This window comes from Cavia porcellus, unplaced genomic scaffold, assembly GCF_034190915.1.
Source record: "Cavia porcellus strain 051 isolate PalLab524CR breed Dunkin Hartley unplaced genomic scaffold, mCavPor4.1 scaffold_5, whole genome shotgun sequence".
Classification (NCBI taxonomy): domain Eukaryota; kingdom Metazoa; phylum Chordata; class Mammalia; order Rodentia; family Caviidae; genus Cavia; species Cavia porcellus.
Genome location: NW_026947488.1, coordinates 63570378 through 63583557, shown reverse-complemented (window position 1 = coordinate 63583557; position 13180 = coordinate 63570378). Strand labels below are relative to the sequence as shown.

Below are 13180 nucleotides of genomic sequence, written 5' to 3'. Positions count from 1 at the left end.
ATTGAATAGATGAGCAATTAAGTCAGGTTGTTTGAACCAGACCTGCACTCATCCTCGTTGAGCCTACATAGGCTTTTAAATTTTGAATTAATTGGCAATATATAAAAACTAATATTTCCTTCGGGATGAACAGTTTTTCAAATTAGAAAATAAATCCCATTGGATTGACTTTACAGATTGATATTTGGAGAAGTCATATCTTTACAGTTTTGAATCATCCTATTGAGAAACATGTCTGATTTTTGGAGGATCTCTTTCATAGTGTTCAATAAAGTTTAACATTTAAATTTAGTTCTCATGTATTTCTTGTTAGGCTTGTTTTCTAGATATTTAACAGCTTTTATTGCTATTGTGAATGGGTCAAGGCACCTTTCTGAAATCATCTAGTTATCTATTAGTAAGAAGGAGGTTGTTTTTCCTAGCTGTCTTTGGCATCATTTTTTTCCCACCTTTGGACTTGAATTGAAACATTAGCACTTCAAAAGTATTGTAATACAACTATACATCAGTAATCCTGGATCTCTGCTTGCTAACTAAATCTTAGAACTTGTCAGCCTCTGTATATATTTGTTTAGTTATTTCCTGTCCACTAATTAGGGACTATAGCAGTACTCATTTTGTGAGCAGTACATTTTCCAGGTGACTTCTTAGGAATTCCTCACTTCCCCCAGGTCCTTTAGTCTTAGGCAATCATTTCTTTTGAAAGTAAAGCTTAACTCTACCAGAATGTCTAGTTGGCCAGAATGTATTTTTACCCCATCACAATGTAAAGAGACAGCCTTTTTGTTGTGCACTTTTAATATTAATGTACTTCAACAACTAGGTAGTTCGGGTGATGTTGGCTGTGCATCTGCTGTGAGATACAAGTCAGTATAGTGGCTCTGCTTCTGGGAGTTCAGTGAATATTGCCTCACAGCAATGAGGCTGACTGGTCCACGTGTCTCATTATCTAGCAGTCCAATCTGGGCTTGACATATGTCAGCAACAGAGTGCAGAGAGCAAAAGCAAAAGTGATCAAGCCCTCTTGAGAATTGGGCTTTGAGCTGGCATAACATTCAGACACATTCCAAGGGTCCAGTCCAGGCCCAGAACCAGGCCAGACTCACAGAGTCATGTCCAAGTGCAAATATGCAAGAATATAAACAGAAATAATTGAGATCATTTTTTCCAACAGTCTAAGACAAAGTATGTATACAAACTGCTAAACATGCAAGTAATAACACTTAGCTTACTATTACTCTCATGAGAAGTACCTTTGATTTCCTGAAGTTTGGATAGTATCAGTTCCCTGTTCCCTTTGAGTTCTCCTGCCACCTTCTTGACCTTTGGCATGGCAGGTGCAAAAGGATACTACTGCTTCTAATGTAGTAGAAGAATTTTAATTAAAATGGTATTCATAGACAAATTTAAGTAGAGAAGTCAAATATTGAAACGTACCCTCCTGCACTGAAAAAAAATTGCTTATAAATAAATATTCAAAGTCAGATTATGAAAAGACCTGCTTGTGTAGCTTTCTATGGGAAGAAAAGAGCAACAGTGTTTTTCATTAGTTCTGTCTATTCTTTTAAAGACACTTTGTTGATGAGCCTGTCTAATGAACATCTAACGTTTTCTTGGATCACCATTTAGAGTTAATTTGATCACCTCTTACCCAAATCTACATGATGTGTCCATGACTTCTCTTTAGAATATATGAGACTTAATTAGTAAATGTCTTCACTGTGAACTTCAATTAAAGTTATATAACATTGGAAAAGCCCTTCTTTTTTTTAAAAAAGGACTGGAGAGCACCCTGGGGTCTCGAACCACCGGACTAATCGGCCCGGGCGGTTGGGAAGCCAGACTCGAAGGAACCGCTGGGCTAAAGCCAGCCCGGAAAAGCCCTTCTTAGTATTGTTACTTAGCTTAAATATGAGGGACAGAAACAGAAATGCAGAGAATGTAGCTAAGAATGTCTGGGTGGTTATTATTCTCCATGTGGATTATGTTATTCATAATTGCTTATCAAGTCAAATTCATTTTAGTTTTTCTGTGAAGTTTTTGGTTTTATTTGGTTATATATTTAACATGTTAATGAAACTACTGTATTACCAACAGATTACAAATATCAATTTTATTAACATGTTCACAAGGCAGTCATAAATCTCATGTCTCATTGCCGGGCAGCTTTAAACAGTGATGGTACAAGCCAGCAGGAATGTGTTAAAGAGTTTCTTAATACCTGAACTTAGTCGCTCTGAAAATGGTGTCATGTTGAAATATAAAGAAAACATTCTTTTAATGTCTGTCACTTCATAGAATTAGGATAAATATTTTAACTCAAAATATTATCTTCTTTTGAAGGTACTATGTAGCATCAATTCAATTATTCACAATCCAAGAGCTCCAGTAATAATTTATAAACAGAGCAAAGAATCCCAGCATTTTAACAAAGACTTTGTTCAAGACTATGGATTTGAACATCTTGTTCCTATAATAGAAATGTGGGCAGATGAACTGACATCCCTGAAGGTAAGAGTTTGAATATTCTTTACATGCTTTGAAAATCTGCTGCACTTTTGGTGACCTTATTTATAAGACTTGGCTTTTGCTGTTTATAAAGCTATAAAAGCTTAGCTTATCTAGAACTATATTGCATATTGATTTTAAATAGTATCAATATGATGTTATCATTACTGTTAAGTTTACCTCTAAAGTTCTACCAAGAGATGTTTTAGGCCCATTGCTTCATTGAAAATCTGTAGAAGATCCAATTTTATACTTCTAGGCTGTTCTCTTCTACCTTTATTTCACTTCTATTCATATTTCCATGTTGTAGATTTTCCTGGATTTTTCTATCCAGACATAATATCATATTCATTTCCTTTTAATTGGGAATCTTTCTTTTCTTCACATTGTATTTTTCTTCTCTCAGAGCTAAGTTTATGTTTGTCTATTTTTCAGAGCAGGTAATAGTCAACTAGCATCCAACCTTACTACTAATTATTCTATCTATCATGGGAGATTAAAATGTGTTCACTTACTGTTGGGCATAGTGGTGCATGCTTTAATCCCAACCCAGCGGCTGAAACAGGAGGATCCTAAGTTTGAACCCAGCCTGGGCAACTAACCCTGCTACTAGCCGGTTGTCAATTTTAGTTATCCTGCTGTGTTATAGAACAATCAAAGTTATTCCTGCTGTCCAGGTGCACCCTATACCCATTAACCATCATCTCTGTAAGTTTTACCCACATCCTAGCCAGGCTCTGAAAACCACTACCCCTGCTTTACTTCTATGAGATCAACATTTTATTTTATTTAGGTTTTTATTTTTATTTGTTTTTTATATCAAGATACTAGGGAGCTTTTTATTTTTTTATTAGTACATGTTTGTAGTACATAATGGCGGCATTCATTATAGGGAGTTGGTACATCCATATAACACATCTTAATTCTTTTTACTTCTTTTTCCCCTTCTCCCTTCCCCAAGATCAACATGGGGCTGGGGATTTAGCTCAGTGGCATAAGCACCTGCCTTGCAAGCAGGTGGTCATGAGTTCGATCCCCGGTACCGATAAAAATGAAAAAGACAAAAAAAAAAACAACTTTAATTTCTGTAAATAAGAACATGTGGTTTTATTGTTCTGCATCTGGGGTTTGTTTTACTTACAATGTCTTCCAGTTCCATCTATGTTGTTGCAAGCAACAAGAATTTTCTTCTTTTGTGGCTGAATAGTATTCCGTTGTATTTATACACCGTATTTTCTGTATCCATTCATCTCTTGTTGGAAACGTAGGTTGATTTCGTATCTTGGCAATTGTGAATCATGCCACAGTAATCATGTAAGTGCTGGTGTCTCTCTGATGTATTAATTTCATTTTCTTGGGATATGTACCCAGTAGTAGGCTTGCTGAATTGTATGACAGCTTTCTTTCCAGTTTTTTTAAAAGAACCTCCATAATATTTTCCATAATAGCTAAAGTAATTTGCATTCCCACCAGCAGTGCATGAGAGTTATCATCTGTTGTTTTTTCAATTTTATTGATACACTTTAGATATACACAGTGACAGCGCTCATCATAGGGAGTTTGTAGCTGTGCATGACATATCTGGCCTCTTTTTGTCCCATCGCCCCTTCCCCGTCCCTTCTTACCCCTCTTTCCCTCCTTATTACAAAAGCTTTGTTTGCATTTTTCTTCTATTTTCTTGTCCCTTCTTTCCTTCTCTTCTCCCCTCACCTTGTTCCCCTTCCCCTTTGAACATTTTCTTCCCATTTCCCAGTATCTTTTATGTATTTTGAGCCTCATTTATTCTTTCAGTTTCTTACACCAGAGAAACAACGCAGTATTTAAATGTGGGTGTCTGATTTATTTTACTAAAGAGTACAGTCTCAAGGTACAGCCATTTAGCTACAAATGTCTCAAGCATGTTCTTCTTTATGACAGAGTAGTACTCCGTTGTATTAAAAACCACATCTGTATCCATTCACTGGTTGGTGGGCACTTGGACTGATTCCAGCATTTAGCTGTCACACATTGTTCTACTGTAAATAGTGGGTGTGCATATATTGCTATTGTGTAATGCTTTTAATTCTTTCAGGAAGATACAAAGAAAGGGAATAGCTGAGTTTTAGGTCTTTGAGCAGTCTTCACACTGATATGCCACAGTGGTTACACCAGTCTGCATTCCCAACAGCACTGGAGAAGGGTTGTTTTTCTTCACAGCTCCACCAGCATTTGTTATTGGTGGATTGCTTGATGATAGCCATTCTTTCTAGGGTGAGATGGAATCCTAAGGTTTTAATTTGCATCTCTCAAATAGTGATACTGAACATTTTTGCATATACTACTGCCTGTATTTCTTGATCTGAGAAGTGTCTGTTCATTTCAGATGGCCTTTTTTGATGGGTCTTTGAATTTGGGGAATATGATTTAGGTTCTTTGTATATTCTGAATATTAGTCCTTTGTATGAGGAACAGCTGGCAAAAATATTTGCCCACACTGTAGGTTGTGTCTTCACTCTGTTAGTGGTTTCTTTTGCTGTGCAAAAGTTTTGTAATAAGATGAAATCTCAGTTGATCCTTTGTGGTATTTCCCGTGTGACTGGGGTCTTACTAATAGAGTCTCTGCTTAGACCGATGTATTCAAGAGTTCTACTTATTCTACCTTCCAGCGGAATATTTAATATTTAATCTTTGATCCATTTTGATTTTAGTTTAGTGCAAGATAATAGATATGGGTCTGGTTTTAAACTTCAGCCTGTGGAAAGCCAGTTTTCCCAGCACCACTTATTAAAGAGGCTGTCTTCTAGTGAAGGTGTTTGGCCCCTTTATCAAACAAAAGGTGGCTGAGTGTGTTTGGAGTTGTTTCTGCATCTTCTAAATCTGTTACATTGATCCTTGGGTCTTTTTTTTTTTTTTCCAGTACCATATTTTTATCTCAGTAGCTTCATAGTATAATTTCAAATCAGGTATTATAACGCCCCTGCCTTGCCTTTGTTACCCACAATTTGCTTTTACTATTCAAAGTCTCTTTCTGGTTCCAAAAGAATTTAGGGTTTTCTCTAATTTTGTAAGATATGCTATTGGCATTTTGATTGGGATTGCATTAAATCTGTTTAACAATTTTTTAAGTACAGCACTTTTTATTATATTTGTTTTTCCTACCCAACAACAAGGGATATCTTTGCATTTTCTGATATTTTCTCAGAGGTGTCCTCCAGGTGTAGCTGGCTTTTGGGTTTTAAGTCTGTTGCAAGATCGTACCTGTTGAGAGAGAGAGAGAGAGAGAGAGAGAGAGAGAGAGAGGGAGAGAGGGAGAGACAGACCCCCCCTACCTGGGATGAGAAGTTGCTGCCTATGTGGCCCAGCCCCTGGTTCTTTGGCACTGGCCTAAAGTATTGTTTATGATGGTTAGACAGTCTCAGTCTTGGTATGCCAGAAAGAACAGCTAATCAGAATTATGTCACCTTAGCTAATGTAAACACAGCCTAGAAAGTGACAAACTGTGGTAACTGTTAATTTGCCACCTTTAACCACATGAATTAATTTGTGCCTATATAACAAAATCTAAAACAAACCAGAAAATTGCAAATAATAGATAGGTGGACATCACTCACTATGATAATTTTACCCTCGGGGAGAAATTTAAAGGAAGTTATAGGTAAAGAGAGAGAGTGAGGGGGGTGGGGGGATGAAAGAGAGAGAGAAACAAGAGGAAGAGATTAGAAGCAAGGCTGGAGGACAAAGGATGATCATGTGGACTTTGGGAAACTAGTGAAGAAGGCAGGAGGGAAAGAGAAAGAAGAAATAAAAAGAACAGAACAACAATAAACCAGAAACAGTGTTCATACTCAAAAACAAAAACAAAAAAGGAGACATCCACTTCAGGGCATGTCTCTGCTGTGCCTGGTAGACCAAGTAGGCAGAAGAGCCCAGATCTGTGCTGATTAATCCCAGCAAGCCAGTGATAGGTTTAAGGCAGGGTAGTGAATAACCCAGCAAGCCTGCCTCTTTAGTTCCTCTGAAGTTCAGGCTGGCTTCTGAGTGTGGGGCTGGAGTGTGCATTGTTCAGACTGCAACACGGAGTACCTCCTGCCACCTTGAACTGTGCTCCTTGACCTTGTGCTGACTTGCAGTTGGTTCCACCTCCCACGGACACTGGGAGAGGCTAGATGGAGCCAGCCTATAGTGGCTCTGCGTTCTGAGTCCTGTCGGCCCCTCTCTAAGATGGCAGCACCAGTCACACTCTCCTGGGGGACGACCAAACCGCAATTATCAGCAGCCACTGCATCTGTGCTCCATGCCACTGGTGTGTTTCACTGTGGAGGCCTCAGATGTCACCAGGATTCACTGTGAGTCTGCAGATTCAAGCTGCTCCTCACTTTCAGCAAATCAGGGCTCAGGGAAAATACACCACCTGCCACCTTCTTCTGCTTTCACTCTTCTCTCTTCACTCTCCCTGTGGGCTTCAGTTTCTGCTTCAGGTGCTTGCTGGTTCTTGTAGACCCCACTTACCTCCTCCTCCTCCTCTTCAGGTTGTTACATTACAGTGTGTAGGCGCCAAATCTCAGAGAGGCTGTTTCTTTGCTGTTTATCACTCAATCTGCTTAGAATCTCAGTGTCCTTCTGTCTGTCTCTGTCTCTCTCAGTCTCTCTTGGTCTCTCTTTGTCTGTCTCTCTTTCTCCCTCTCTCTCTCTCTAAGATAGGGTCTTGCTATATAGTTCAGGTTGGGCTTGAACTAACTCACTATGTAGTCCAGGCTGGCCTTGAACCTGTGGTGATCTTCCTGCTTCAGCCTCCCAAGTACTGAGATTACAATTATGTGCCACCACTCCTGACTGAGTTACTTTATTTACAGGAATATTACTGAGTCACAAAAATGAAGCAAATTCTAATCCATACCACAACATTGAGTGAATATTATGAGGATATTATGCTAAGTGAAAGAAGTCATCAAAAGAAAAATACCATATGATTTCATTTATATAACTATTACAGTAGAGAAGATCACAGACTGAGAGAACAGTGGTTGCTAAGAGAAGAGAAAAAGAGTAATTTAATGGGTAGCAAGTTTCCATTTTACAAGACAAAGAGATGGGGAATGGGTAGTGAAGATGGTTAAACAAAATGATGAATCTGTTGAATATCACATAACTTATATGTAAAAGTGGCAAAAACTGTGAACTATGTATATTTTATCACAATAAAATGAAAATTGAGAGAGCACATCCAATGGCAAGAGTAAGTAGGCAGGTAAGCTGGAAAATGCTGGAACTGTTTATTAAAATAATAATAGCATCTAGGTTTTGTTTTGTTTAAAGGATTTGTATAAGTCCTTGAAAATACTATCTACAGAACTGGTGCCTTGGCATAACTTTAAGAAACAGGATGTAAGTGAAGGCGTCAGAGTTGAAGACCTGCTGTTTATGGTAGATGCCATGTTGGAAGAAGCTGAAAATAAGAAAAAGGTAATACTTAATTCTTACTAAAGGCTCACACTTTGAAGTTTTTGATGATCTGTTTGGGATTATTTTGAACTTTTTGCTGCTTTTCAACAGGATAGCAACACGCCAAACTTTCAAACTTTGCAAGCTATTGTCTCTCACTTCCAAAAGTTATTTGATGTACCTTCTTTAAATGGAGTCTATCCCCGAATGAATGAAGTTTATAGTAGGCTTGGAGAAATGAACAATGCTGTGAGGAACCTCCAAGAACTCCTAGAACTAGGTGATGACCTTTTATCACTTTTAGCTCCCATTTAAGAAATATTTCTTATAAATCATAAAAAAATAAAAATTTTTTAAAGTAAAAATTGAGGATAACTGAAACAAAATGTTTGATAGCTGCACTGATTTTGGAAATTGTCTCTTGAAATGTGTTATTTTAATCCCAGTACTGGGAGGCTGAGATAGAAGGAATGCTGTGAGTTCGAGGCCAGCCTGTGCTACAAAGTGGGTTCAAGGCCAGTCTAAACTCTTCATAGTGAGACCCTGTCTCAAAAAAAAAAAGCAAAAAAATAAAGTCTTATATTATTATTTCTCTTTTGCAGATAGTTCATCCTCATTGTGTGTGCTGGTAAGCACAGTTGGAAAATTGTGTAGGCTGATTAATGAGGATGTGAATGAGCAGGTTAAACAAGTATTAGGACCCGAAGACCTCCAAAGGTATTTGTTTGAAAAATAATCATTCAGAATGCTTAAAATGGTGAAATTAAAGACATGCAAACCTTCATGTTATTTACCCTCTCTGTCTGGAAGAGCATAATCTCACACCTTAGGAACAGAGAAAATGCCAAGTATTCAAGATAAAGTAGATTGTAGGCCCATAGAGTGAGTCAGATACTCTTCAACATACTCCTGTTCTCAAGGAAAATTACATATGATGAAGTTCAGATCTTTAAACTACTTCATGGGAGTTCTAATTATATTAGGAAGTCCTATTTTACGATTCATCATAGACCACTGAATAATTGCCAACATTATACACAAATACATATATTTGATTAGAAAATGATACATGTATACATATTATTTGATTAGAAGACAAATGTTAAGGGTTTTTTTAAAAAAGACTGGGCATTACTAACATAAAATCTGAGGTCTTAAAAATATTGAGGGGGTTAGGGTGTAGCTGTGTGGTTGAACTTGTGATTAGCATACGCGAAACCCTGTGTTCAATCCTTAGCCTTCTCCCCCATTAAGACAGTATTAGCTATAGATAAAGAAACTTTTCCCAGTTCTCACCTCCAATTTTATACAGAACATATGGGATAGGAAGATATATTCTGCAGGTTTTCCAGGAAGAACCTTAATCTGGCGCATACCTATTTGGTATTTGATGCTTTTAAAAGGAACATATATCCCGGTGTTGGTCTTTTTCCCCCTCTGGTAGATTTACTGACTGTTAATGCTTTTTCTTCATTTTTAATTGGATTTTGGATATAAAGGCCTATTTTTAGAAAATAATATGAAAGTATCGTTCACTAAGAAGTCTCAAGCTGAATGGAAAATTTGTTTTGTTATGAATGTTATATAAATTTAACAAATATTTATGCTGATAATAAGATGCTTTTTTAGAAAAGTGATATTAGGTGAACAGAGGATTCAAAAACAAAGAATCGTAGTTTATATTTGAATTAGGATAGTTTCTTTCTACTTTGAAGATGTTCTGTTTGCAGCCACCTATTTCCAATCAAGTGCAAGGAACCTTTAAATTAGAATTTTGGTATAAACTGTACGTTTTTTAAACAGCATTATCAGCAGACTGGAAGAACATGAGGAATTTTTCCCAGCGTTTCAGGCATTTGCTAATGATCTACTTGAAATCTTAGGTAAGATCTCTGTTGTTGGGAAATTTTGACTTTTAAGATGTCAGTGACTTTGACTTTTAAAATGTCAGTGGGTTTGAGAGAAAAGTGCTTTTAGGCTAGGTGAGTAGTTTTAGATTGAGTACTTGGCAGGTGTCTGGAAGCCACTGATACTATGGCTGTCAGACACACTTCTCACTTGCAGTTAGAGTTGTTTGGGATCAGTCCACAGAATGGGAGCAATGGGTCTTTAAGGAGACAGGGACTGCCCATCTCTGGCTCTGTCCTGTTCTCTCTCCTTTTTTTTTTTTTGAGACAGGGTCTCAATATGTCGTTCAGGTTGGCCTCAAACCTATGGCAATCCTTCTGCCCCAGCCTTCCCAGTGCTGGGATTACATGTGTGCCCCACCACGCCTGGCCTTCTGTCATACTCTAATAACCAATCTTGTAGGTGGGGGTTTTGTTTGTTTTTTCTTAGTACTTGGAATTGAACCCAGGGCCTTCACACTGAGCTACATTTCTAGACCTCTTTTGTATGTTTTATTTTTGGCACAGGATCTCATTAGGTCCTTAAATTATAGCTATACATATTATAGCTAAGTCCAGACTGGACATAAACTTGTGATCAGCCTCTGAGTACAGGGATTACAGGAAATAAGTAGATTCCAACTTGGTAAGATTAATAAATGAATGAACTCTCTGACTGGAATATGTAGCCTAGTGAACATAACAGGTTTTCTGGGTGCTGCTTAAAGGGCTGTCAGAGCAAGGGAGACAGCGAGTGTCCTGTAGGTGTGCCAATACACTGGAAAAGTCCTGGCAAGTCAAAGTGTAACTGCAAAGTTAAATTTAAGGTATGAAATGTGTAAGTGTGTAAATGTGTAAATGTGTAAGTGTGTTGCTAACGTCCTGAAGAGCTTGGTTTCACAGAGTGATTCTACTTGCTTTAGAATGCCCAGTAACATAATAGTGATGTATTTGTCACTAATAAATACCATCTTGTACATTAACAAATATTAGGTATACTTGTAACTCTTATTTAGATTCTTTTATAGAAACTTTCAGATATTATGACACTTAATCTGGTTCACATAAGATCAGTTGCTTTAGAAAGCCAAGTTTCTTTGTAGATGAATTCTGCATTTTGGTCAGAATTTAAATTATGGGCTTAATTATTATGTTTAGGATTGAAAAAGTTAGAATCTGTTGGGCAGAATGTCATTACCACTCAGTCCAGAGTGGTGTACTGAGTGCCAGATAAGAGTCTTTTTTCAATAGATTCTTTTAAATATTTTTTTCTTATAAAGTATTCTCTGTAAGATGCATTTCTGTAAGTCAAGTTTCTCATTTAGTGAGAAAACAGGTTGATTTCAGAATGAGGTGAGGGTGGGGCACCAAGGAATAACTTGGTCTTGTACTTTACCATGGTGAGCCAGCTTCTCTGTTGTATAAGTGGATCTAGACAAGTATTCTGACTTAAGTGAGAAAATTAAATAACTGATGGAAGTTCTCATTTTTCTGAGTTTATCACTAGAAAAAGTTTCTCTTCTTTATTATTCTTGTTTTTCCATTACAGAAATTGATGACTTGGATGCCATTGTACCTGCAGTAAAGAAATTAAAAGTACTTTCATACTGAAACAAATCAAATCATTTTAGTGTGTAAATTGCATTTTTGCCATTTTAACTATTCTATGGATTTGGTCTTATCTTGAGCTAAAAGGTATAAAATATATTTGCTTTCAGAATTCATCCTCTTAGTAGTGGGTGATTCTCCTTATAGTTTTTTTTTATTAACTTTGAGATTCTTTTATAAAAAATGGCTAAGTTGTTAAAAAGTTGGTAAATTAGTAAATTAACTCTAGATTCCTTAATCATATTTTAAGCAGTTCTTGAGTGCTTAAAATTTAGGGTAGAGTTTGTGAGTAAAAGACCCAGAGAGAGAGAGTATGGAAATAATGGAAAAGTTGTATTTAAGTTAAAGATTTACTCCCTTCTGTTCGGGCAAAAGGAATGCCAAGTCTAGTCAGCTTTCCTGGCAAGGATTAATTGGTGTTCTATTAAGATATCCCTCATGGCAGTTTTTCTTTTAGAGCAGGAAGGAGGAAAAAAAGAAAAAAATTTGTATCTTTGTTTAGACTAGGAAATCGTGGAATAAAATAGGTGACTAGATAAAAGCTCCTCTTTTTAATGTCTTTTTTGTAGTCTTCATGTAATGTGCTTTTATAAGGAGATTCAATCTCAAATAAAAGTTTTGTAAAAAATATTTCCAAACCTAAGTGTTCTTAGTGACTTATTTATATTATTTACAAATATTGAGTTATACACTTCCTAGGCTGAGCTTTCCTTGGGCACCTGATTTTACCCTTTGTGTGTTTTACATAGAGTACTAGCCTCTCAGGCATGGTGGTGCACGCCTGTAATCCCAGCACTCAAGAAGCTAAGGCGGGAGGACTGCTGCGAGTTCAAGGCCAGCCCTGTCTATGTTGTAAGACCCTGTCTGAAAAAAAACCAAACCAAACCAAAGTACTATGCTTACTGTTTTTCGCTCTCTAAAAGGGACGAGGGTTCTACATCACATGCATGCGTACAAACTGCTTCAAGCCAACCCCCATCCTACTTTTTATAAGTAACAAGCCAAGGAAGATTTCTCAGTCACTGTGGCCAGGTGGCACATAGAATATTGTAGAGCCTACCAAGAGGCAAGGTGCAGTGAAGAATAAACGTCGATAGATCAGCATCCACATCCTTGGTGGTGTGACCTTAGGTTCAGGGATATATAAGACAGTATCTTGGATTTCTTCTATATTTAACATTGCTTTGTTAACCTATAGTTAGATCACAAGCCAACAGTTTGTAAAGAACATATGTCTTGAGGATTGAGTAGAAAAAGTACAGTATTTGAATATTTGATTATATAAATACTCTGAAAATTATCCCAAGAAACTGTTATGAAAAAGTTTATATATTGGAAAGAAATATGCCCAAAATATTATTTTCATCTGAATTTTGCCATCTAGTTTATGAGCCTATGATTAACTCTTAGTTCAATATAGAAATTTTGAAACACTTTTCCAGAGGCCATGTGTTGGAGGGACCTCAGGACCACTGAGGAGTGCAGTGACACAGCAGTGGCTTTAGGCTGTCCCTATCAGATCGGCTCTTAACCAACTTCTTATTATGAATTCTTATTATAAATAAAAGTACAATTACTTAGCAATTTTTAAATGAAAACATTTAAAATACTAGAAAATTGATTTAACAGTGTTATTGAGGTATAACTAGTATATAAGTGGTGCACACTTAAAATACACAATCTGATAAATTCAGATATACAAATATATCCAAAACCATCACCGCAGTCAAATTAGAAGATTCAGTGTACCTGTCATT

At 36.9% G+C, this 13180-nt stretch overlaps 2 protein-coding genes across 10 annotated transcripts in view; one reads left to right on the top strand and one right to left on the bottom strand.

Annotated features, from left to right (window-relative positions):
* Nucleotides 1-12053, top strand: part of Cep70 (centrosomal protein 70) — a 51016-nt gene extending 38963 nt beyond the window's left edge. For 7 of the 9 annotated variants that reach the window (XM_063249071.1, XM_063249072.1, XM_013159960.2 and 4 more), the window contains 7 exons: nt 2344-2511; nt 7804-7950; nt 8041-8209; nt 8532-8646; nt 9733-9812; nt 10544-10642; nt 11365-12053. In XM_063249071.1, coding sequence (XP_063105141.1) covers nt 2344-2511; nt 7804-7950; nt 8041-8209; nt 8532-8646; nt 9733-9812; nt 10544-10623 — 759 coding nt within the window. In that variant the 3' untranslated portion in view covers nt 10624-10642; nt 11365-12053. The remainder of the gene's footprint in view (nt 1-2343; nt 2512-7803; nt 7951-8040; nt 8210-8531; nt 8647-9732; nt 9813-10543; nt 10643-11364) is intronic. The other 2 variants (XM_013159958.3, XM_003476513.5) reach the window with 1 other exon arrangement.
* The window catches only part of Esyt3 (extended synaptotagmin 3), a 64000-nt gene that overhangs the window by 2931 nt on the left and 47889 nt on the right, over nt 1-13180 (bottom strand). The gene's annotated exons all lie outside the window — the stretch shown is intronic.